At 52.4% G+C, this 26398-nt stretch overlaps 1 protein-coding gene across 1 annotated transcript in view; it reads left to right on the forward strand.

Moving 5' to 3' along the window:
* The window catches only part of LMNA (lamin A/C), a 51981-nt gene that overhangs the window by 16024 nt on the left and 9559 nt on the right, over positions 1-26398 (forward strand). The window contains exons 2-6 of the mRNA XM_032792134.2: positions 22185-22341; positions 23161-23286; positions 23934-24104; positions 24721-24846; positions 25353-25573. Of these exons, the coding sequence (XP_032648025.1) occupies positions 22185-22341; positions 23161-23286; positions 23934-24104; positions 24721-24846; positions 25353-25573 (801 nt within the window). The remainder of the gene's footprint in view (positions 1-22184; positions 22342-23160; positions 23287-23933; positions 24105-24720; positions 24847-25352; positions 25574-26398) is intronic.

Raw genomic sequence — 26398 nt, forward strand, 5'->3', positions numbered from 1 at the left:
GAGAGAGCACAGTCTAAACAGACCAGATGGATTCAGGGTGCCAGAAAGGAAGGATGGTTCTCCCCATTTTAGAGCTGGGGGAAACAAAGGCACAGAAAGATGACATGACTTGACCAGTGGCACCCAAGGAGTTTGTGGCAGTGCTGGGAATCGAACCCAGCTCTTCAGAGTCTCAGGCAGTGTCCGAGTTACTGCAGAGAATTCTTTCCCAGGTATCTGCCTGGCGGCTCTCGCCCACATGCTCAGGTCTAACTAATTGCCATGTTTGGGGTCGGGAAGGAATTTCCCCCTGGGTCAGATTAGCAGAGACCCAGGCTTTTTTTTTTTCACCTTCCTCTGCAGGATGGGGCACAGGTCACTTGCAGGTTTAAACTAGTGTAAATGGGGAATTCTCTGTAACTTGACGTCTTTAAACCATGGTTTGAGGACTTGAGTGACTCAGCCGGAGGCTAGGGGTCTGTTACAGGAGTGGGTGGGTTAGGTTTTGTGGCCTGCAATGGGCAGGAGGTCAAACTAGATGATCACAATGGTCCCTTCTGATCTTAAAGTTTATGAGTCTGAGTCTTAACCTCAGAACAGCCTGTTGATCTACCCGCTCTATGTGTAAAAAAACCCCAACCCCCCCTGAACATAGACAACAACTGGCGAGGTCCAGGCACGTTGACTGTGGAGGTCCCCCTTGATCGCATGTCCTGTGCTCCTCCATTGAGCCGCTGTCTCTGTCTGGTCTTGTGAGTCTTCAGACTGTGTGACCCTTTCTGCAAAAGTGAGCATAAGACCTTGGAGGCCAGGCTGTCCTAATGCCGACCACTTCAAAGAAGATCACGCCCCGGCTGTATGACCTGTTTGACAAGCTCCAGCAAATGTGGGCTATGTGTATATAGATACGTAGAGGTAGCAAGCTAACCCCTGATACATAAACACAGTAAGTGCAAGGTTATCAGTGTAAGAGATTATCACGGGTTAGCCTGCGATGGACACTTGAGCTGAGTGCATCTTTTGTCTAATAAATCCATGTCTACCAAAGCTTTCACCTCTGTTGTGCTGCATGTTGGGTCTCCAGCAAGAGTGGGGCTCTGATCCAAAAGCACGGGCCCCTACCACTCGGGCTAAAGGAGAATCCCTGTTAACATTACAGGGTATATGAAACATAGTTGGGCAATTCCAGTTCCATCCAGGAGAGGGCAGCAATTTCACCAAATCTTAAAATCTGGCACAAGACATGTAAATTAGCTGTGAGGTTTGAGAACTGTCGGGCCGGTTTCCCAGCTACCTCATTCCTGTGCTCAGGGCTAGGGTGGAGCAGAGAGGTGGCTTTAAGCCACCTTTGCACTTCTCATATCCTGGGCCCTACCTGGCACCCTGGGGGGCCCTGGGAAGCAGAGAACAGCTGTAGTGTGCTCCAGTCACATACTTGATCTGCCCCCTGTGCTGGGAGCAGGGCTGGCGCAGGGTCTTACATGCTGGCTTGGGAGACCCCTACATACATGGGATTCTCAGGATGCTCTTTGCACCCACTTTAAGGCCCCCTGACACTACCAGAATGGCAAAATGGGGCCGATGAGTAGCTGATCTGTGACTATGCCAACACTCTCAAGTCCCATCCGTTCTATACAGTTCATTAACCCTGCTCTTCTGCCTTCATTTCTCATGGGGAGCCACATGGGGGCGACAGTGAGGGGTGCAAACATTTTGGCCTGAGGGCCGCATCCGGTTTCGGCTGTGCCTTCCCAAGCGCCAGGCATGGCCCAGCCCCGCCCCTCATCGGCCCCCTCCTGCTTCTCGCCCTCTAATGCCCCCCCTGGGACTCCTGTCCCATCCAACCACCCCATCTCCCTGACCTCCCCTGGAACCCCCTGCCCCTGCCCCTGGCTGCCCCCTCCTGCCCCATTCAAACCTTCCTCTCTTTCCTGACTGCCCCTCCAGGACCACTGCCCGCATCCCCAACGCACCCCTTTCCCTGTCCCCTGACCGTCCCGGACCACCCTGCCCTGACTGCCCCTGCCGCCCCATCCAACTTCCCTCCTTCCTGACTGCCCCCACCCCTGTCCCCATTCAACACCTCTGTTCCCTGCCTCTGAACTGCCCTGCCCCCTATATACCCACAGCCCCCTGACCACACCACCCCAAACTCCCCTGCCCTCTATCTTCCCCCCACCCCACTCCCCACCCCCTTACTGCGCTGCCTGGAGCATCAGGACAGGGAGCCACGCTGCCCGACTGGATCCAGCCACGCCACCACGCAGCACAGAGCACTGGGTCAGGCTGCGGCTCTGCAGCTGCGCTGCCCGGCAAGGGCAGCCCCACCGCCCAGAGCTGAGGCTGCAGGGGAGGGGCCAGGGGCTAGTCTTCCGGGCCAGGAGCTCGGGCTGGGCAGGAGGGTCCTGCGGACCGTAGTTTGCCCACCTCTGTTCTAGCTCCGTTTTTGCTTCGGGAGCATGGAGCCAAGACTAAGACGTGGCAGAGGGTCACATTTTCCATTTCAGTGCAGCTCTCGGCTGTGTACGAGCCTTTCCCTCTGGTCTGAGGCCAGCTGTTGTTCACATGTGTGTACAAGGCGAAGTGCTCGAAAAAGGAGCTAACCCACAGCGTTTGCATGTTGGAAGCAAGTTTTTGGTTACTGCCCTCTGCCCTAAAGGGAATTAGACAAGACTTCTGCATTCCTACATTTAAAGGATACGTATCAGCCCTTCGTATTTTTTGTCAGAGTAGCAGAGTCGTCAGCTCTTACAATTTTATGATGATCCTGTGAGGTTTGGAGTTTTTCTTTATGCCCCATGTAGTTATCTAAGAGTCTCAGCTTTTATTTAACAAAAAAAGTAAATTTCCAGCCTTCCTGGTTACAGGGCAAAGTGAGAAAACGTGACTCCTAAAGGCTCAGACACCAAAAGGCCAATAAAAAGGACCTCAGCTGTTTTATGCTTTAGCCAATCTCGGTGTGTCTTGGGGTGAGACTCATGATTTTTGAGTCCCTGAGGTTCGCGATGCTGAGTTTGCGATCCCTCGGCATTTGCACCTATTTGATCTTCAGAGCTGCCTGAATATTGCTGTTAGCGTTATGTTCTTTTTACATCCCTGTAGATTCCAAGGCGCAAGGAGCCACTGTGATTTGCTTGTCTGATCTCTGGCTTTCGATGGCTTTTTAAAGAGGAGGAGGACAGTTCAGGCTCTGAAGCTGCCCTCCCTGAAAAAACAGCCAAGCTCCTCACAATCTCTGTCCTGTGGGGGCGGAATTGTTAGGACTTCAGTCTCCTTTTAGGGCTTGTGTTAGGCACTCAAGTTGCATCCGTTTAACTCAGGCCTTGTCTAAATGGGGAAATTGACCAGCATACACAAAGCGGAATAATTATCTGGAATAAAATCGCTTTTGTTCTGGAATAGTGTCTATGTGGGGTAGTTAGTCCAGAAGAGTTTAATAATAGCAATCTATAATAGTTATGCTGGTCAGTTTCCCATGTGTAGACAAGGCCTTAAGTCTGGTTTTTAAACTGATTTAGATAAACCTATGCAGACCCCGGTGTGGATTCTTTCTTCACTTTAAGAGCAGCTTTTTTTGATTTATCTTAAACTTGTTCCTAATTGACTTAAACTAAACCGCAATAAGCCTGCTTTAAACTGAAATACAGGGGTTGGGTCCGAAAGGCTGTGTGGTTTAGCTGATCAGTTTGAGGTGTCACACTGGTGTGGTGGTAAAGTAGTTCTGCATGAAGACTATCTCTTAGACAAGGGTTAAGGCTATGTCTACACTACCGATACAGTTGTGCCGCTGTAAGATCTCCTGTGTAGCCGCCCTGTGCCGATGGGAAGGACATAATTAAACCACCCCCAACGAGTAGGGGTCGCTATGTTGACGGGAGAGCGTCTCCCACTGATATAGCACTGTCCACATGGGCACTTCTGTCGCTGTAACTTACGTTGTTCAAAAGACTGTTTTTTTTTCCACACCTCTGAGCGACTTAAGTTATAGCAACAAAAGTGCTAGTGTAGACAGGGCCTTAGTTACAACCAAACTGTCTTCAAAGTTGCACTAGCTGAACTGAAGATGCGATTTGAGTTAAACTTAATCAATATAAACAGGTTTAAATCAGATTAAATGTGCCCACACAGAGATTTGCAGTAATGATCCCTAGCTTTTATCATCCATAGATCTCAAAGCACTTTACAAAGGAGGGCAGTATTATTATGTCCATTTTACAGATGGGGAAACTGAGATGGACAGGGTGGTGATTTGCCCAAGATCCCCCCGCAGGCCAGTGGCAGAGGTGGAACTAGAACCTTTCAGTCAGCGCCTTAACCACTAGTTCATCCTTCCCCTCCCTTAGTCTTGCAGGGGTGGGAAATGAGGCCAGTCATCCGAGTGAGATTGTGAGGGGCTTGGCTGTGTTTGCTGTGGGTGTGTTGCGCGGTGGAAGTGATAGCAAGTCTGATGCTGAGCCAAGGAGCCGGGGTGTGTGGTGGAGGCACATGAGCTGCGGGTTGACCTGTAAATAAAAAATGTCTCGTCTTCAAGCTCTTGTCTGGTGACTGGGAAATGTTTTTTCTAGCCCGCACAGCTCCTCTTATAGGCTAGAGAACCCTGTTAACAAGGCAGGAGCCTGGCAGTGGTTCTGTGCCTGCTTTCCCACACATTAGGGGGCTGATGGGGCGTAAGGCAGAGAGGGAAGGGTCCTTTGCTGCCGGATTGCCTTGGGAAGACCAATGACCTGGATTAGCTTGTCAAGGCAAAGAGGCATGTGTATGCTCTGTTTGTCTGATGGGAGCGGTCCCAGGGAGGCTGGAGGGTGGATTTACGCACACAGGGCTGAATGCCGATCTCTGTTGCATCGCTGTGAATCTGGAGTAACTCCATATTTCACTGGGCGTTGCAGTATAGCTGAGATCAGGGTAAACCAATGGAGCAACTCTGGATTTACTGCAGCAGAATACAGATCAGAACCTACCTGAGCATGGCCAGCTTTTCCCCCTGTTGCTCCCAGGGGCCCTGCTGACTACAGTGAAGTTGGATGGGGTGCTTTGCAAAGGCTGCCTGAGCCTCACAGCCACCTGTGGGGTAGCATTATGTTCTTGCACATGGGGAAACTGAGGCACACCAAGGTGGCATCGATGCCAGAGCTGTGACTAGAACCCAGGTGTCCTCGTGCTTGCCTTGAAATAACCACTGGGCTACACTTCCTCCCTGGCTGCGCACTTTTGCACGGCATGGGTCAGCTACGTGCATGTAAATAAGCACATGCATTCAGTATACAACATGCTTCTCTACACGTATGTTGCTGAACTGTGGTGCATTCCCAGGGCTGGCTGTCCTGCAGAAGGCCGAGCAGGCTGCAGCATCGGACAGCAAAACGTCACAGGCCACAGCGTCTGGTTAGTGTGTGACGGCCAGGTGCTTCCACTTTGCCTGGAGAACGCAATGTTTTGACCATTGGCATTTTAATGAAGGCCTGGGAATGCTGTCTAGTGGTGAGAGCCAGAGGGGCTGGGCACTAGGTGACTGAGATTCTGTTACCAACTCTGCCACAGACTGCTGACAGACTGTGGGCACATCACTTCCCCCATCCCGTGCCTCAGTTTCCTTGTCTGTAGAAAGGAGATATAATTATTTAGCTGGCCCGGGGCAGCGTGTGTGGGGCTGATCTGATTCTGAAGCGCTCCCAGATACTCTGCAACAAGGCGCTACATGGGCACAGAATAGTCACAGCATCTCAGCCTATGTCAGCATGTGCACTAGCTTGTTCTTTCATCTGTACGTCCTGGTAGCACACAACTATTTGCATGCACCCGGCTCTAGAAACTCCCCATGTCCTGCCTAAGCCAAATACAGCTGCTAAGGAGATTCCCTAGGCAAAGAGCTGCCTGATAGACTGTAGCAAAGGGAAGAGGAAACTTTGTTACTCCAGGAATCAGTTGATACCTGGAAATCAGGCCGCCTGATCCTCTGCCCCCCGGCGCCTTGTGAAGTCATTCCCACCAGATCAGCAAGGTCGTGTCCTGAACCCGGTGTGAATGACTGGAACGGGCCCCTCGACCATGCTAGGAGATCGGTTGATGCTCACCAGCTGAAGTTCTGGCCCAGCCTTTCAGCTGCTCTGTGGGAAGCAGAGTTCCTGTCTCTTTTCCCTGAAACTGTCCCAGCATAACTGGCTGATTGCTCATGGTTAAAGCTCTGCTAAACATTACCATTTGAGTCAATCGTGGCCCACTCCTGGTGAAACCCAGCCAAGATCCCCTCCCCTTCAATACTGCCCTCCACCTGCAGCCGTTCCTAACCAGAGCCCAAGCCCACCCCGTTGCTAGGGCCACATCAGCCCAAACAGGAGCGAACGATGGTGACTCGGGGTTTCCATTTCTGGCCTTATGGAAACCCGCTGAGTGGCTGGGATGACTCATCAGTATGGGCGTGGCAGGTCTGGATGGATATGGGATCGCTTCCAGCCACTGGTCTGTGTGAGGTTTGTTAAACGCAATATTTGTTCTAAAATCCTGTTTCTTGTTCTTAAGCAACTGAAAAAAAAACAGCTGCTCTGTGCTCACAGATTTTGATCTGTTGTAGGAGTGACTGACTCCAGTAATCAGTAGCTAGGTAAGATCTGTTGGGGAGGCAGGTGTGTTGAGGTGCGTGTAGATGTCTTGTGTTGTGGTGGGAGGAAGGATGGCGCAGTGGTTAGGGGATTAGTCTAGGACTTGGAAAACCCAGGTGCAATTCCCTACTGTGCTACAGACTTCCTCTGTGACCTTAGGCAAGTCACTTAGTCTCTCTGTGCCTCAGTTTTCCATCTGTAAAATAGGGGTAACAGCACAACCCTGCCTCACAGGGGTGTGTGAGGATAAATAAGTTGTGGTTTTTTTTAAATGATGAGGCGCTCAGAAGCTGCGATGGCCATATAAGTACCTACGGTGGTTGTTTTTCACATAAACAGCAGGATCATAAAAAAGCACACAAAAAATCAGTGTGTATTGCAGTGTCTGAAATCAGAGCTCCAGTGTGCCAGGACCAGTACAGACACACAGCAAGAGACGGGACCTGTAAGTTTCATTCCATGCTGGGCTTCATTGGTGGTGAATTTCTCCAGTGAGCAGAACCAGCTGAAAAATGGAGGGGGATAGGGTTAAAAAAAGAGAGAGAAATCTTGCACAGAAAGTTTTGAAAAATGGGAAGCAGTTTTCATTCGGCGGCTTTAGAAAATGGATGCTTGTCCAGCTACTCAAAACTTACTTTTTTTTTTTAACCAAAGATTCCCCCCTCAACCCTTTTTTTTTTCCCTTCTCCTCCCCCATCCACTCCTAATTTTGCCACTGAAAAGGGGAGAGGCAGGAAAGTGTGAAGGAAAATGTTGGCGGGAGGTGGGGGGGGAGCATGCAATTTAATGGATTTGTTTCCTAGTTTCATTTTAAATCTTCCTTTTATAAGAAACAAAAGCTGTACTTGCGATTTCAGGAAGTGAGGAACACCTCTAATTTTGGGTGAGGAAGCTGCTGTTTTAATGGGAAAATGGCTTGTTCAAAACTTTTCCACCAGCTCTGCCAATGAGCTGTTTCCATCCTGTTGAGAGCCTGGCAGCCCTGAGCAAATCCCCATCTCGTCTTAATGAAATGCATGTGCTTATAGAGGCCTCTTGGGCGTGGTCAGTGGGTGCCTGGCAGGGAGGCTGCTTTCAGCTCTGGGTTGGCACCTTGGGAGGCCCCCAGGTCTGGTGTGTCTGGTTCTGGGAAGCATGGTCTCCTAGCATCCTCTGATACAGGATGGATCAGAATCAGTGCTGGGTTTGATGCTCCGACAGGATGCTCGCACTGTACAGATGTTTCGCTAACGCAACCCTCCTTGGATACTGGCGTCTGTTTACCCAGGCGATTGGCATTGTCTCTTCAGAGTATGGATGAGTCAGAAGCCCTGAGAAGCGGTTTCTCCCCATTCCCACATTGTAATGCTTCCCATTCCACCCTTTCCTGCTTTCCACATTGTTTTCCAAGCCCAACAACATTTCAACAGGGACCCTGTGCCCTAGGGAGCCCTTCAAACTTCCCAACCTGCTTCCAGTGAGTTTGACTTGAAATCAAAGAGTACCTGGGGCAACACCTGCTCTTGTAGCAGGCAGTGAGGCTAGAACTGGGGGCTGGGAGGAGGCAGGATTCCTGGGTTCTGTTCCCAGCTCTGGGAGGGAAACACGCTCCAAAAGTGAGATCAGGTAGGGACTGGGAATCGGGACCCCTGGGTTCTATTAACAGATCTGTGCGAATTATAGTTGCTCTTCTGTGTGTCAGTTACTTCATCTGTGCGTGGAAGCTCAGCGGCTGGCTGGCTTGGCACAAGTATCCGTCAGTTCTTCCGCTCCAGGTTAATTCTGCTTGAGCAGGCATTTTGCATGGCGCGGTGTGGGATGGATTTTAACTTAGAAACCAGCAGGGGAGGCAAAGCCCATATTGCTACCGATTAATCCCGGCATGCTGGTTCAGTGCCAACTTTGCAAACTTAAAAAAAAAAACAAAAAACCCCCACCCCAAATCGCCCCACCCCAGGACCCAGAATAGAAGCTGGTGTCTCCTAGCAAGGAACCTCGTGACTGGGAAGGGAAGGCTGCTGCTGATTTATTTGTAATAGGCATATTGGGGAGGTGTCGCTTCCTTCAATGAGCCTAGTGGGAAGCCCGTGGCAGGCATGGCTTGCGGAAGTAAATGAGTAGGCAGGGCACTGCCAGTCACTCTGAAGAGCCCAGTGGCATTCCAAAGCTTTCTCCTCTGCTGCAGCCACCGCCCTGCTGTTTCCGCTCTTCACCTGAGGGCCTTCCGCATTCCCTCCGGCACCTCTGGAAGCCAGGCCCTGCTGCAAACATTCCTCAGGTTATTTACACCCTTTCTTTGCCCTCCAGTCTGGCTGGGCTGGCTTGGTCGCAGGTCCAGTCTGCCTGAGCAACATTGTTCCAAGGCAAAGTTTGCATGAATCAGAGCAGTGCTGGGCTGGAAGGGACCTCGAGACATCATCAGGGCCAGCTCCCCGTGCTGAGGCAGGACTAAGAAACCCTAGACCAGCCCTGACAGGTTTGTCCAGCCTGTCCATAAAAAACTCCAGTGATGGGGATTTCCCAACCTTCCTTGGACGCCTGTTCCAGAGCTGAATCCCCTGAGAGTTAGAAAGTCTTTCGAAGGCTTTGTCTACACCAGCACTAGTCTAGCTGAGGCCTCACCAGCGTCGAGTAGAGCAGGACAGTTACCTCCCATCTCTTATATGCGACACTCCTGTTAATACACCCCAGCAGGGCTGGCTCCAGGGTTTTTGCTGCCCCAAGCAGCAAAAAGAAAAAAAAAAAAACGCGATCGCGATCTACAGCTCTACTGCCGCCGCTTCAGTCTTCGGTGGCAATTCGGCGGCTGGTCCTTCACTCCGAGTGACCCACTGCCAAAGACTCGGATGTGCTGCCCACCACCGTTGGCCACCTCAAGCAGCTGCTTGCTGGGCTGGTGCCTGGAGCTGTCCCTGTACCCTAGAACGATATTCACGTGTTTTGCAACTGCATCACGTTGTTGACTCATATTCAATGTGTGATCCACTCTGACTCACAGCTTCTCTTTAGCAGGACAGCTGCCTGCTCAGCCAGTTATTCCCCCTTTTGTAGTATCACTGCTAATCTGTAAGTGACCAGGTATTTGACTGGCTTGTGGACATGTGCACCGGCTCGTCTCTGGAACGCGGAATTTGGGATCCATGTGTGTTAACGTGGGGACCCCGTTATAGCGGGGACTGCGTTAAATGAATTGCAATTAAAGTAATTAAATTTGGGATCCACAGCCATGCCAGCGTTGTTTTCGAATTTGCGCTATATAGACGTGTGTTCTAGCGAGGGTCCGATGTACCTCCCTTCTCGCTCTCACGGGGCATCTCTGAAGGTCAGGATTACGGCATGGTGGCTGGGCAGTGTGGATGGGAGGCTCACCCAGCGCTGTACCTGCTCTGTGGATAAACAGAACTTCTGTTCTCTACTAAATATTTAATCTGGCATCTTGATTCATGAGAAATGCAAGAGCTGCAAAGTTGGGCAAGTCACTTCCCTTCTCTCGGTGCCGCAGTTTCTCATCTGTAAGAGGGGAGTAACAATGTCTCCTTTGTCTGAGTTGCCTTTTTAGATTGTAGGCTGGTCGGGGCAGGGATTCTCTCTCCTTATGTCTGTGCAGCACCTGGTTCAATGGGGCCCTGATCTCGGTGGCTGCCGTCATAAGGAACAATAAAGTTGAACTCCTCCACTCGGCCAAGTATTTAGGCAAGATCTCACTGATGCAATGCAGAGACTCGCTGACCTAAACTGCTTCCTCCAAAGGGCTGTTCCCTTGTATGTCCCATTGGATCCCGAGCTGTCTTTTCTCTCTCCTATCATCAGATTAGAAGATTTTTCTCCTGTTTCTTAAAAGACTGCCTTTATTGGCAGCAGCATCTGCCTGGAAGTTTTTTGGTTTTTTCCCCCCCCTGTACTAAAGTCATGGAAACTTGGAGCTGATCTAACTGTACAGTTTGGATTTTCTCCCAGTTCAACCAGGTTGTTTTTTCTGTGTTTAAAAGCTAAAAATAAACACCCCGTATTGAGGCCCTTTCCTCCCCCTCTCATATTTTCTCTTGTGACTTTTTCTTCCTGACGATTGGATGCATCAGTTGCATTTTTGTTGCTGATCCTGATAAAAGCCTTTTTATAAAATCTAAATTTAGATGCAACAGGGGCTGGATCCTCTGAGACTCTGAGCGAGGTCTGGAGTGCTGTGCACCAGCCGCCTCCAGGGGAGGGCGCTCAGCCCCGTGCAGAATTGCTCCCTGCTCTGTAATGAAACTTGAACTAGAATCATAAGTGGAGAGGAAGGATTGTCTAGTGGTAAGGGCACTATTTAGCTTCAATTTCCTGCTCCAGCACAGACTCCATGTGTGAACAAGAGCAAGTCGCTTTATTTTGCTGTACCTCAGTTTCCCCACCATGAGCGAGGCCCCCAAAATCCTGAGATTTTAAAAAAAAAAATTGCCTTCTGGCTTTTGAATGTTAGGCAGCGTGCCCCGCACATTTTCCAGTTTTCTCCATGGTCCTAAGGGCTAAAAATTTACCTGATTAAAAAGGAAAGCTGAGATTTTCCCCTGACTCCAGGAGCTGCGCTTTAAGAAAAATATCACAAGATCTGGCAACACTGCAAAACCTTTCCCAAGCTGATACTGGAACAGTGCTCTGATATCCTAATCTGAAAGACAGCCAGTCTGAGTAGCACAGGGCCTCCCTTGCGCCATTCTGGGGTTTTGGTTCAGGGCCAGGCTGAATCTAGCATGGAAGTGTGTGGATCCAGAGTTTAGCTTGTGTCTGTGAGGCTTCAAAGCATTATGATTGTGTCGTCTGACCTCCTGCGTAGCACCGGCCAAAGAACCTCCCCCTGTGATCCCTGCATCAAGCCGAAAAACGGATAGTGGAACTAAGGCATATGTTGAAGGGCCTGGATTTTCAGTAGCTTCTGTGTCACTTAGGAGCACAAATTCCATTGTAAGCCAGTGGGATTGTGCTCCCTAATGATTTAAGTGCTTTGGAACCCCCCACCCCACCCCGAAAGATGCTCAGAGGCAGTTTCAGAAATTCCAGGCAGTGGAGAATCCACTGGATCCCTCGAGACCCTCTTCCGATGGTTAATTCCCCTCGCGTTTAGCATTCAACTGTCTTCACTCAGTTGACTTGACAAAGGGAAATTAACACTGTGGCAGCTGGTTTAGTCCTGAAGGTGGCAGAGATCTTGTAGGGAGAAGTGGAAAAATCTCTTGAACATCCCAGTTCACAGGAGCAGGTAGGAGACTTTTTTCTTTTCCCATGGAGGTGGGAAGAGCCCAGCTCCCGTCAAACCGGGTTACTATTTTTAGCTTGGCACAGACAGGCTAGAGGGCAAAGGGGCTGTAAATGAAAGCGAAAGGCCAACACATGCAGGAGTAGATGGTACAAGATTTGTCATTTTTCTGTAGTAATATAGAGCTTCCGGGACAATCTACCAGGCAGAGTTGCTAGAGGAAACGCTGGGATTCCCTGGAGAAATGAAATGGCTCCAGGGCCACATTCTGGCTTCCGATGCACGTGTTGAAATTAGAGGGAGCTGAGCAAACGCATTCAAGGTCAGAAGTTTGGACCAATGTGTCGATTGCCCTAGGCGGCTTCCTTTAGAAAGCTCTAATGTGGCTGGACTTTGAACTGGCCACTTGCCTGAAATGGGCCAGCCCCGTGGGTATGGGGAAGTGTCAAGAGCATGCCTGGTACATCCCCAGGGCCGACGACGGTGGGGGTGGGGAGAGGCCGGTACAAATTCCCAGGGCCCAGCGTTCCGGAAGGGGGCCCGGGTCCCAGCTTCCGCGGTTTCATCGGCCCTGTTTAGCCAGTTCGCCCTTGCTGGGGGGCCTGAACATTTTTTTTTTTCACCGGGGCCCAAACCCACTCTTGGCAGCCCTGTATATCCCACAGGCATCATTGGTACCTTAGGTCAGTCTCTGTAGGTGCTCGTACAGCCCCTATCGCTCAGGTATCTTAACAACCAGTTTTTAATATGAGCCCCCAGTTAGCATCAGATCATGCTCAAACCATAGGCTGACCTGGTAACTTTATCCAGCCAATTAAAGAGCCCCATTGCTCTCTGAGTGGTGGGGGGAAGCTGGACTGTGGGGCAGTGAAAAAGCTCTCTCTCCGGTCCCCGCAACTGACTAACCAGCTCACACTTAGCATTCACAGTAGCCCCCTTGCGTTTGCAGGAATTCCCCCCCACAGCTTACGCCCTTGTCTGTTTCAAATGGCCCAGATGGCCACCATCCCATCCTAGCACTTCTGCTTGCTAGGCAGCTGTAATGGAGCCTAGAACCATGTCATCCCTTGCAGCGTCTGGCAAAGGGACTTGCCAAAGGCTAAAAGCTAATCCAAACTTGCTTCTCTAGGCTAATTCCAAATGTTCCAAGCAAGTAAAGCAACCCATCTTTGCCTTTGTTTGCTGAGCTAGACTGGAGAATGAAGACTCCCTGTGCTAATTGCAAAATCATTTGCCTGGAGATGGCAGTGCTGTCCAGAGTTGGATTGGCCTCGTTTGATCACACGCTGGCCAAACTGGAGCCAGACAGCTCTTCGATGGTTGCCCGGCACAGGAAAACCTCTAGCACCTGTTTCTAACACCTGCTCCTAATCAACCAAATGCAAGTGAGGAACTCCTGCACCTGCCAAAAATAGGCGCCTTCTGATGCTAGGGGCTCATGGGATCTGCTCAGCTGGTGACGGGAGGCTGCAGCCCACACTGATGGCAGGAGAGCAATGCAAGCTGCTTCCAGAGGATTCCCCCTCCAGCCTGTGGGACCTGATCAGCTCAGCTCTCTGGGCCCAATTCTCCATTGCTGGCTCCTGGTTCTCCACTGCCCTGCGCCATGTGCTGGCATCTACACCAGAAAAAAACAAAAATCAGAATGGGTAGCGGCACTGCTGTAAATAAGGATGCAAGATTCAGGGTGCTGGAGAATCAGGCCCTTCGTGGTAGCCGGTCAGTGCCATAAGCCTCGTCAGTCTCACGTTAAATCAGCGGTGACTAGATGTTCTTGCACTGCGAGATGTTCATGCAGGCAGGTCAAAGCAGGAGCACACGAACATGCAGATCCACCGAAGCCAGGCCGTCTGTCCAGTCCCACCAGCCCGCCAACACAGCCCTGACCATCTTGAAATGTGGTTATTTTTTCCATGCATCCTTCACCAGATGTTTTGTTGAAAGCTTATCCTCCAGCCAGTTCTCTGTGCTTAAGCACAAGCAGCGATGACTCTCAGGCCCTGGGTATTTCGTCTTTTCTCCCCTCACCCCCGCTTCCCCACTCCTGGAGCACTGAGTTAGTGCTTTGAGCATTAGAATTGAAAAGGCACTTTCACTACCGAGTCTTATCCCCACATGTTGATTAAAAAAGACCCGAAACTAATACAGCCTTACCAGCCTCAAGGCTTCAAAAATCCTGAGACTGGCTTAGAAATCAGGAGATGCTTAAAATAATTGGGGTATTTTTTCTGCTTTTGGTTTTGAAGCTTTTTAAGGAGCCACTTTTTCAAGCTTTTCTCTGCAGCTGCGAGGGCCAGAAACATGTGAGCTTGAATTCTCACGTAGCTCAAAAATCACCCATAGCCCAAGGCTTATGATAGAATCAATGCTGCTGTGCTTTTCAGCTCAACCAAAAGCTGCTCCAAAGCACGTAACTCATGCATCTGAATAACAGACAGATGATAATATAATGCTTAGCACTTTTCAACAGTAGAGCTTAAAGTGCTTCAGTGTTTAATGTATTTATCCTCACAACAGCCTTGTGAGGCATGGCAATGTGGTCACCCGCCTTTTACAGTTGGGGAAACTGAGGCACAGAGAGCTAAATGACTTGGCTGAGGTCACATGGCAAGTCTGTGGCAGAGCAAGGAATTGAATGCAGGACTCCCAGACCTCAGGCTAGTGCTGTAACCATGGGACCATCCTTTTTCAGGAATAACATGGGTGTGTGTATTTATTTTTCTCTCTGCAACACTTTACAGCAGTAGTTCTGGTGGAACATACAAGAAGCAAGCAGGGTTGTGCCAGGTCCCTTGAGATGAATCGCAGTCTTGTTAGGATCAGCCAGGTTTTAGATGGTGTGGGAGGAAAATGACTGGCGCACTGACTTTTTGATTTCTGCTTAGTAAAAGATCCCAGCAGTATACAGTACACACACGTTCCCAGTTCCTATCAAAGGAGTCCAGCGTGTCTCATTCTGCTGTTCAGGCGAAGTTTAGCACTCTAATCTTGGCATTTCTGCGTCTTTATTCCCGTGTTGCCGTTATTGCTGCATTGAGAAGGCACAGGCCAAAGGAGAAATTGGAGCCGTTGAAAAGGCAGAGAATTGCTAAGTGCTTAATAGCGATTTGCTTCTCAGTAGAAAAACACAAAACAGCCATAAAAATTGTTTAGTTTTTGCATGTGTATGTTTTAAACTAAATTCTGGGAGGAAAGGGTGGTCCAGTGGTTAGGGTGCTTACCTTGGACTTGGGTAGCCTGGGTTTAATTCCCTGCTCTGCCCCAGACTCCTTTGGGTTAATCCCTTAGCCTTACCGTGCCTCAGTTTCCCATCTGTATAATGTGGTAATAGCCCGGCCTTGCCATGAGGGGGATTACGAGGGTGAATACACCAAAGATTATGAGGCACTCAGACAACTGGGGGCCACATACAACATGGTGACACCTGTTTCTGTTGCACGGATGCTTCTGGCTGGAACCTTTGTTTCTTCCCAAATGGTTAATTGTGGGAAAGGGCATTGCCCAGACAGACCAGCCTGCCGGCATCCCTGTGATTTCTTTGTGGGAGCGCCAGCCATACACCAGGACCCCATGGCACTAGGGGCTGTACAGACACAGACCAAAGGCGATCTAGTTGTCACGACACTCTCATTTTTCACATTGGCCAGTGTGGTTGTTGATCGCCCTGTGCCTCGCATAGCCGTCCATAACCGCCAGCACAGGATGGGTGTGCATTGCTGCCCGGTCTGATTGGTAACCCTGGAGTAAAGCCCACCTGAGGGGCAAGCCAGGGACTCTGGCTCTGCAGCTTTGTCCTGGGCGGTTCTCAGTTATGCTGTTTGACCCCAGCCTTTCTGCACTGGAAAGATACATCCCACTTCCTCGAGCCAGTGGGCAGCCTCGGAGAGAGTCGCTCCTTGGCATTTGGGGCCAGCTTTTCGTTTACACCCTGAGTTTTGGGTTTGGGGGTTTGATTCAGGCCTGTCTCAGGGCACTAGGGCTGTGCTGGCGGCTGTCTCTAAAGCTTTCCTAGCCCCTGGCTATGCTCTGCATGCAGTGACCCCTGTGTTCCTGGAGCCTCGGCTGGCAGGAATCCTTTTTCCCTAGCAGCAACCCTCCGGGAGGCAGTGCTGGACTAGTGATTAGAGGGAAAGGGGGACTGTGGGTAGGGAGATCTGACTATATTAAAATCCGAGGCTGGCTCTGCCACTCACTCATTCTGTGGCCTCGGGCAAGTCATTTCCCGGTCTGTAAATGCTACTGGCAGTGTCCCAACTTCCCTGGGGAGAGAGAGGAGGGATTTTCCAAGTCAGTCGGCCGTGGGGTCCTAAAATCGCAGTCAGTGTGAACTGACCTTTGGCTAGCGCATCGAGAACTCCATTCAGCTGCTCTCCGGGTGGGATGGAGGATTGCACCCAGGACCCTCTGTACTAAAACCATAAACCTCTGCGGCTCCAACCCAATAAAGTCCATTAGGTTAGACTCTGCGGCTGACTCCGAAACCCCTTTTATCCAGGGAGAGACGAGGATACGGCGTTACCAGGCGATGGAAGGTTCCCGACAGGCACAGCGTGGTTGCTGCTACTGTTGTGTCACTTGGGGAGGCTGTATTACTCGGATGGTTATTTAAGGTGCCCTATGACTTACGAGGAGAGGCTGAGGGAACTGGGATTGTTTAGTCTGCAGAAGAGAAGAATGTGGGGGGATTTGATAGCTGCTTTCAACTGCCTGAAATGGGGGTCCAAAGAGGATGGATCTAGACTGTTCTCAGTGGTGGCAGATGACTGAACAAGGAGCAATGGTCTCAAGTTGCAGTGGCTAGGTCTCAAGTTGCAGAGGTCTAGGTTGGCAATTAGGAAACCCTATTTCACTGGGAGGGTGGTGAAGCACTGGAAGGGGTTACCTAGGGAGGTGGTGGAATCTCCATCCTTAGAGGTTTTTAAGGCCCGGCTTGACAAAGCCCTGGCTGGATGATTTTGTTGGCATTGGTCCTGCTTTGAGCAGGGGGTTGGACTAGATACCTCCTGAGGTCCCTTCCAACTCTGATGTTCTAGGATTCTATGAAAAGTGAGCTGAACCCTGGCCCAGCTCTTCAGAGTTGCAGGTCTCCCGGCTTGGCTGCATCAGGCCAGGGAGGAAAGAGTTAAGGGAAGGAATAACTGGAGTGAGAATTTAAGTGCTGGCCAATAATCGAAGGCCATGGGGTTTAAGCTCCAGATCCCTGTGTCCCCATCATGTTGTCTGTAAGGAAGAGGCTGCTGCCAGATGAGGATAATTCAGCATTAAAGAGTGTTTATAATAAGCCGGAGAAGCTCCAGAAATGCTCTCAGTTGGCGTTTTCCTTCTCTGAGTCACTGACATGTGCAGAGCGTAGGGTTCTGTGGCAGTGACTTGGGAGCCCCGGAGGCTGGGGAGGGCCAGCCAGGAACCATCTCTGCAGTGGGTGGTGTGTTTTGGCTAGATTAGGGCAGGTCAGATCTGCTCATGAGCCTCTGGAGCTTGGTTCAGGCCTGCCTCGTGCTGGCAGTTGTTTGCAGGGTGGTTGTAGCCGTATCACTCCCAGAATATGAGTGAGACAGGGTGCGTGAGGGAACATCTCCATGCCATCCTCTGCCGGCACTGTGTGCAGAGCAGGCCAGCTCGTGGCACTGGGTATCAGCCTTGGCCAGCACCGTCCTGCTATTTTTATCCATGAGCTAATAAGCCAGGCGTTTGCTCCCGCCCTCTGCCTTTTCTCCTGCCTGCGGAATGTGCGCTGGGATTCAGCTTGGCAGCCTCACAAAACTGGTCAGTTGCTGCACCAGTGCAAAGTGGTTTGAGAGGAGGCAGAGTGGGCTAGAGCAGAGGCCTGGGACTCCCGGCTTCTATCCGTGACTTGGTGATGGGATTTGCTGGGTGACCTGGGGCAAGTCAGTTCACCTCCCTCCGTTTCCCCATCTGTAGGATGGCAGTAGAGATGGGTATGAAACCAAGTCCCTCTCACACACAAATTTCGTTCTCTCTTTAAAGGTCACCTGCCTGCAGGTGCTCAGATTTGGGGCTTCCGCACACAGATGCCCATTTCACACTGCCAAATAGATCCCACTTGGACCCCCAGGTTATGAGATCTGAGCCCACGGTGGCTATTTAGAACACGACTGAAATTGATGTTACTAGCTGAATTAACAGTCTTGCCTAGACCCTTCCTCTTTCCAGCCCAGCTTTTACTTGAGTGTTGACACCCACAGCAGATATTTCCAGTACAGTTTTAGGGACTAGGAATGATCAGCGCCCTGATTGTGCGGAAGGAACATAGAATCTTTCTTTTTATAGGTGCTACCAAAATAGCGTCAGATAGTGTTTGGTTGGTTTTGGTCCAGCAACCTCCCTGAAACCTGACTGATGATTAGCATGAACTGCATCAAATATTGAAAGTAACCTCGATGCTTTCTTCTTACAGGGTTATGTAGGCTACTGACATCTGCCCAAAGCAAAGACCAACAATTCAGAGTGTAATGGGAAAGCCAGGGTTCTTGGGTAGGATTTCAAATATTGCAAAATGTCCAGAAGGCAGGAAATATCAATAGCTGCAGCGCCCCAGATCCAGATAAAGAATTTGCACGCCTAAAAAGTCCTTTCATACTTTACACTGAGTAATAATATTTAGCAGCATTTCCATGGTGCTTTAAGTCCTCCCATTGCTTTATAAACATTATAGCTCCTGTTATCAAAGGATTTTGAAGCATTTCACAAATGCCAAGTAAGCCTCACCCTGCTGATGCAAGGTGGGGAAACTGAGGCCCAGGCAGGGAAGGCTGCACAATTGGGAATAGAACCTCGGAGCCCTGACCCAGGACTTCTTGCGGTGATCATGGCTCTGTGGCAGAGCTGGGAATAGAATCCAGGAGTCCTGAGCCTCAATCTCCAGCTGAGATCATTCGAAAGGAATCTGGGTCAAATTCATTCCAGCTCTGTCCTTAGGCAGATGTGGCTCTGGGGAGCTAGCAGGGATAGCGAGTTCGTCAGCCTGTATCAACAAGGGCAGCAGACAGCTGAGCTGCCAGCATTCGGCTTGTCTCTCTGTGCAGGGCTCACACAGAGCGTACAATGGGAGGGATTTGAAGCGGTCTCTGCAGCTCTGGTAGGTGGCCTTTATGACGCAGTCCAGCTGCCGCCCACGGGAGGAAGTGCGTGATGTTTATACTGTTGTACCAGAGCTGTCCTCCCTTCAGCTCAGACTCGCTGCAAGAATGAATCCACTGGCCCCAGCCCTGCACAGTTCTTGCTAGTAGGGTGACCAGGTGTCCAGTTTTTGACCAGAACACCCAGTTGGAAAGGAACCCTGGCGGCTCTGGTCAGCATTACTGACTGGCCGTTAAAAGTCCGGTGGCGGTGCTGCTTGGCTAAGGCAGGCTAGTCCCTACCTGTCCTGGCACTGCGCTGCACCCCAGAGGGGGCCAGCAGGTCTGGCTCCTAGGCGGGGGGGCCAAGGGGCTCCACGTGCTGCCTCCACCCCCGAGCACCGGCCAATGGGAGGTGCGGGGGCGGTGCCTGTGGGTGAGAGCAGCACACAGAGCCTCCTGCGTGCCTCCTCCTAGGAGCCAGACCTGCTGCTGGATGCTTCTGGGACGCAGCGCGGTCTGCGGTGCCAGGCCAGGCAGGAAGCCTGCCTTTGCACCCCCACTGCGCTGCTGACCGAGAGCCGCCAGAGGTAAGCCCACGCCCCAAGCCTCTGCCCCTACCCTGAGCCCCCTCCAATCCCTCATCCCCGGCCCCATCCCAGAGCCCTCACCTCCTATATCCAAGCCCCCTACCCCAGCCCAGAGCTGCCTCTCATGCCATGAACCCCTCATCCCCGGCTCCAGCCCAGAGCCTGCACCCCCAGCCCAGAGCCCTCACCTCCACCCACAACCCCCTGCTCAAACCACAGCCTCATCCCTGGCCCCAGCCCAGAGCCCTCACCCCCTCCCACTCCCAACCCCTTCCTCAACCCGCAGCACTCTCCCTCACTCCATATCCCTTGGCCCCACCCCCCAGCCTAGAGCCCCCTCCTGCACCCCAAATCTCTCCTTCCCAGCCCACCCCAGAGCCTGCACCCCCAGCTGGAGTGCTTACCCTCTCCTGCACCCCAACCCTCTGCCCCAGCCCGGAGCCCACTCCTGCACCCTGAACCCATTTCTGGCCCCACCCAGAACCCTCACCCCCTCCTGCACCCCAACCCCCTGCCCCAGCCCAGTAAAAGTGAGTGAGAGTGGGGAAGAACGAGCCACCAAGGGAGGGGGAATTAGTGAGCAAGGGGCGTGGCCTCAGGGTGGGGGCAGGGCTAGCGTGTTGGCAACCCTACATGCTAGGGTCTCTGCAGTTTGGGTTCCAAGTGGGGATATTTCGGAGGTTCCGTTCCTCTCCTTCATGCCTGCTCAAGGCGCTGATTGACCTTGCCGAGCCTGGCTTGCACTGATCAAGATGAGAACACACCACTTGGATTTCTGTATTTTAGGCAGCTCTTCATCCCGAGGCATCTCCTACTCTAGAGTCTCAGCACTTCCCCTTCACCTGTGGTCTGTCGTGTTTATTTAGCCTGTAAGCTCTCTGGGGCAGACACATTCTCACTGGGCACGCAGCGCCTAGCACGATGGAGCCATGATCTCAGTTGGGGCCTCCAGATGCTACCGTAAATGCAGACAATAATAAATAGCTACGCATGGATCAACATGAGGGAGGAGATGTTAACCTCATAAGACTTGGAGGGTTGAGCTGTTCCGACCCTCCCATGCTGTCGTTCTGTATGGAGTCAAAGTCCATCTTAAGCAGGTTTTTATCAAAATTGCTACAGATCTAAGCAGACTTCCGTACAGCCCAAGTTCCAGCTTTGTCTCCGTTGTATGCCAGGGATCACGCCTACCTTGGAGCTACATGTGGTACCCACCACCATCTAGTGGGTACATCATATATTGCAAGCAAACATGTCACATCCACCAACCGGAGAGCAGGATCGCTGTGGTTTGCCCAGCACTTAAGTCTGGTTTTAAATATCCTGTGGAAGACTCTTCTGTCTTCTTGCGAGGAGGCATTCCCTGATGATCAGCCTGCAACTCCATTCTCCTTCATCTCCTTGCTCTTCAGAGCACCCTGAATAATTCCTTCCTCAGTGTATATATCTTTCAAATACCCTCAGACCCTTAGGTCCTGGCTGTAAATACTTCTACTGTAAATCTCTTGGTCTTTCCTCCTGAATCAATCCCTTATTAACTGTCCTCTTAGGCCTCAAGTTTCACAGGCAGCTAGTGATTTGAGGGGTTTTCAATGCACAATCTGAGTTGCCTTTTTAAAGGGGTTTCCCTTTCATACTGCCGAGCACTATCCCGTGGGAAATCTGGTGCTTTTGCGGTGTCTCGGGTCTGGTGCCCAAAATCACAAGCCACCAGAACGTTTCGGCTCAATTTCCCACTCACCTTTTTCCATCCCTGCTTTGTAAAATGTTTCTGAAATGTCCTGTGGATCCAAGACCTCTTTAGTAGGTAGCGTGGAGGAGGGAGGTTGCTTACATTGGTGGGTCTTTGAGGCAGGGACCATCTTTTTGTTCCATGTCTGTTCAGCGTCTAACACCGTAAAATCCTGGTCCATGACTGGGAGGCCTAGACGCTGCTTCAGGACAGATAATAAATACTAATGATACTGTACTTGCTTTTCCAGTCTGAGTTGGAGGCTGGAAGGGGTGTAGGGGGGTGTGTGTGTGTCTGTTTTCCGTCAGATGTCTGTAAAAGGGATCATTGCTTTAATTCCCCAGGGAGCCGCTTGCCAATTCATACATTAGCCTGTGTTTAATTTTTAAACACCCACACGCCGCTCTGACTCACCAGCCAATAAACGCCATCAGGGTAGGGCCATAACATGAGATGGAGCACAAGCTGCTTTCACAGCTGATCATCCCGTGATGCGTGTAATGGGAAGCTGGGAGCTCTGGGAGATCAAAGAGCCTCAAGCCTTGTCTATAGAGAGGGTATTTGTAGCAGAGTAGCTATGTCTGGCGGTGCAGGGTGGATGTGCTGCATCCGTGTGAAATGGGGCTGGCTCCCGTGTCGTTTCTCCAGGTTTTGAAGCATCACTAACTACACTGGTGCAAAACCCATCCTGTCTGTGTAGATCCCAAGTTGGGGGCATGGTAGCTGAATGAATCAGAGCAGGAATTGGGCAATCTGGACCTGTTCTGTGGGTACATAGGTCTCCGAGCACCAACGCTGTCAGTCTGGCATCTTCCGCCGTTGTGAAATTCACCAGGACCCTTGGGATCAGGTTCTGAGCTGTCCCCTGGGGCTGGAGGGGTGTTTGGACCTGGGAATTGTGCTCTGGACCTCTCTCCAGCATTGGGCCCTCGTTTGCATGGGGCAGGGGTTCCCCAAACACATCACCAGAGCAGTTTGTTGGCTGTGTTCCAGGAATGGCAAGAAGGAAGGGGACCTGCTGGCCGCTCAGGCTCGCCTCAAGGACCTGGAGGCCCTCCTCAACTCCAAAGAGGCTGCGCTCACCACCACCCTGGGGGAGAAGAGGAACCTGGAGAATGAAATCCGGGAGCTGAGGACGCAAGTGTCCAAGGTTAGCAGCAAGTCCTGACTCCTGAGCCCTGCTGCCCCAGGGCCCCCGCAGCACCCTCTGCAGCGCCAGAGATCATGGCATTTCCCGTGTGTGTCCTGCCAAGCCTGCTGAAATGCCCCTTATGGTTCAGAGTGGCTGGGGCCCCGCAGCAGTTAATGGTCCCAGCTAGACCCCTTCCTCTAAGTATCCCTGGGAGAGATGCAGTCTCAGGGTTTGACTGGTGTCTGGGGGAGTCGAGAAGGCTCCAGTTCTAATCACGCTCCTACCACTGATTTGGCAGCTCTGGGATCGCTTCGCTGATGGGAGCGGCGAGGCTGGAGCCTTGGCTGGCTCCTGTTACAGCGGGGGACAGATCCAGCTGGCCCATGGACTATTGCTGGCCATGGTCCCTTCTGCTGCCCTGGGCAAAGTAGGAAATGCCTTGTCAATTCGCCCAAATTGGCCTGGAGACCCCCAATTTGGAGGGTCATTTCCTGGGCTCCTGAGCTGCTGTCTCAGCCTTGTGATAGGGAGAGCCACTGACCTGCAGGAGGTGGGGGGCTGAAGCAGATGGAGGGAATGGATTTGACAGGCATGATTTCAGTTTGGGGGGGAGGGAAGAATTGATGGGTTTAGCTCTGATGTGGTTTATTCAGATGAAGCAGTGAATATGTATAATGTGCAAATTAAGTAATCACAATTTGCATAAAGTCTCCAGATTTGCAGGCCTGCAGTCCCCAGGCTCAGCATTCACCTGGCTAGGGACCTCACTTGAGACCCGCCTGCTGGGTCTGCGAATCTCCCTCTAGCTGCGCTCACTTTCCCCTCTCTCCTTCCCAGCTGGAAGCCGCCCTGGGCGAGGTGAAGAAGCAGCTGCAGGACGAGATGCTGCGTCGGGTGGATGCCGAGAACCGTCTGCAGACGCTGAAGGAAGAACTCGACTTCCAGAAGAACATTTACAGCGAGGTGAGCGAGGTCCGGCTGCCCCTGAGCAAGGCCTTCCCTAATACAGACCCTTGGCGCAGACTTATACACCATACAGGCCCATGATTTATCGCTCTCCTTTGAGGACAGGTCATGCCAACGCCCTCAGCAACAGAGAACTCCAGGCAAGATGCATTAACGGTGTCAGCTCAGCTGAGAGCGAGCAGGGGATCCATTTAGCAGCATTCACAAAACCCCACCTAGCTTTTGGGGCAGTGGGGAAGAATCCACACCTCTGAGCAGTGTAGTTAAGCCGATCTAAGTCCCCATGTAGACAGCACTAGGTTGATGAAAGAATTATTCTCTCGGGGAAGTGGATTCCCTGTGTTGACAGGAGCAGTGTAGAAAGAGTCTACACTTGACTTGCTACAGTGGCCCAAGACTAGATAAACCCTGAGGATCAAATGCTAGGTTCTGGGGCGTGTAAGTTGCGCGTGGAGCAATTCCACTTGAGCCTGGCTCGGCACAAGTCCCACCTAGGGGGCAGGTGACTCCCAGGCGATGCCAGTGCAGGCCCCAAAAGCAAAGCTAACAGCTGTTTGCTGCCCTGTGCCAGTGAGCTCCATCTCTGAGACCCATGGCTCATGCAGCCCCTTATTCATGTGACACCCTCCTCCCCTCCCCACCAGGAACTTCGCGAGACCAAGCGTCGCCACGAGACCCGCCTGGTGGAGATCGACAACGGCCGCCAGCGGGAGTTTGAGAGCAAGCTGGCCGACGCCCTCCAGGACCTGCGGGCCCAGCACGAAGCCCAGGTCAGACTGTACAAGGAGGAGCTGGAGAAGACCTATGGCTCCAAGGTAACACGCTGCACCGGGCGAGGGAGATGAGATGGGGTGTGTTGGGCCAGTGGGTCAGGACTGGGAGCCAGGAGTCCTGGGTTCTAGTCCTGCCTTTGCCCCCAACGCTCGGTGACCTTTAAGCAAGTCACTTAACCCCAAATGTTCACCCTCAGCCTCTGATCTCTGGGAGCTCAGCTCACAGCCCCCAGGGGCCTTACTTTGAGAGGCCTGGAGCAGCCTCCCCTCCGCGTGAAATCAATGAGGAATCAGGCTGAGCTGGTAAGACGGCTAAAGCTGGGCACTGAAAGTTGGGACCCACTTGTGAAAATGTTGGGGGCCTTTTCCTCTCTTTGGGCCCTGATTTCCCCACCTGTAAAATGGAGAGAACACTTAGTACCAGCCTCGCCGGTGGGGAATGTGGAGCTAAATCAGCATCTGTCAGGCATGTTCACAGCCTCCGATGGAAGCCGGCCCAGAGGCCGGGGGTTTTGTCTCCTGCGAGGGGCTGATGGATAGCTCACCCTCACAGCCCCCTGACCGGCCTCTCCCGGGGCCGTTCGACATCCTATCGTGGTGGGAGCGGTAAGAAGCTGCTCCTCTGCAGTTCTAACCCTGCCTGGCCTGTGGGTTGCAGCTGGAGAACGCCAAGCAGTCGGCGGAGAGGAACAGCAGCATGGTGGGTGCTGCCCATGAAGAACTGCAGCAGTCGAGGATCCGCATTGACAGCCTCTCGGCCCAGCTCAGCCAGCTGCAGAAGCAGGTGAGCAGGAGATGGCAGTGAGACCGTTGTCCAGCCACCTGCCCCCTCCGCCCACTAGTTCCCCCTTGTGGTTGCTCCAGAGCCAAGCTGAGCGCCTGTCATGGGCGAGCTCCATTCAGTACATGAACACACCCTTTCAATCCGCACTAGGTGCTGCCCTCTAGCCACGGAGCTGGGCAGCACAGGGGGGCTGATGGGGCTGACCAGCTGCCAGGGTCAGCATGCGCAGCCCCGTTGCCCTGATTGTGGGGCATGAAGCAAAGGGGAGGGATGGGCAGGTTTGGAGGGAGCATGGGCATAACACCCCCAGCCTCCCGCAATCCTCTGGCTAGCACTTGGCTGCAACAGAGCTGTGCCCTGGGAAGTCTGTCAGGGGCAAACATCCCCAGCAGGTGCATGACAGCAGTGTCTGTGTCTAAGGGGCCAACAGCCCTGGTAGCAATGGGCACCCTCTGTTGCTTGTGCTCTCCTCACCCCCTTCCTCCACGTCTCCTCTCTGCTCCCAGCTGGCTGCCAAGGAGTCGCAGCTGCGGGACCTGGAGGACGCACTGGGCCGGGAGCGGGAGACCAGCCGACGCATCCTGTCCGACAAGGAGCGGGAGATGGCGGACATGCGGGCCAGGATGCAGCAGCAGCTGGACGAGTACCAGGAGCTGCTGGACATCAAGCTGGCCCTGGACATGGAGATCCATGCCTACCGCAAGCTGCTGGAGGGAGAGGAGGAGAGGTGGGTGCAGAGAGAGGCTCCTTGATGGGGTGGGGGAGGAGCCTGCTGGGGGCGTGGCCAAGGAAGGGTGGGGGAGAAGCCTGCTGGGGGCGTGGCCAAGGAAGGATGGGGGAGGAGCCTGCTGGAGGCGTGGCCAAGGAAGGGTGGGGGAGAAGCCTGCTGGGGGCGTGGCCAAGGGGGGTGAGGGAGGAGCCTGATAGGGTGGGGGATGTGCCAATGGGGGCTGGGGGAATGGAGGACATGCCTGATTTGGGTGGGCTGGTAACACAGGCCTGGTCATGTTGACGTGACACTAATATGAAGGGGGTTGATGCTGCAGTGGTGGGCAGATTGGAGGTGGGATATGGATCCTACTTGCCTTGATCCCACCTGCCCCAATGGGGAAGGGGGGCCTAGCTTGTTACAAAGACAGGAGCCAGTCACAAAATCTGTTCCCATCTGACATGATCAGAGCCTCCCAGATGCAGTCAGGTGCAGAGCCTGGATCCAGGCAGGGATGGGGATTTTAGGGCGTTGGTGAGGAAAGGGGGGACATCTGGGAGCTCAGATGGGCAGGGAGGCCGGTGGCTCAGAGCGGGGCCTGGCCAGGAATGCAGACTGACTGAGCTGAGCCCGTATCCCCGCAGCCATGCTGGGGGTCTGAGAAGGGCAGCTGGTTCCTGCCGCTCCAGTCAGTGATTATCGGAAACACCCTGGACGTGTGTGGAAGTGGCATCCCCAGAGGCTGAATTCCTTTTCTGAGGAACAGGCAGCATCTGGGCAGGCCTGGCCCCTTGCCCTGCTGATGAGCCTCCCAGCCCCATTGCTCATCCACCACAGCCAGTT

The sequence above is a fragment of the Chelonoidis abingdonii genome, chromosome 11 (assembly GCF_003597395.2).
Source record: "Chelonoidis abingdonii isolate Lonesome George chromosome 11, CheloAbing_2.0, whole genome shotgun sequence".
NCBI lineage: Eukaryota > Metazoa > Chordata > Testudines > Testudinidae > Chelonoidis > Chelonoidis abingdonii.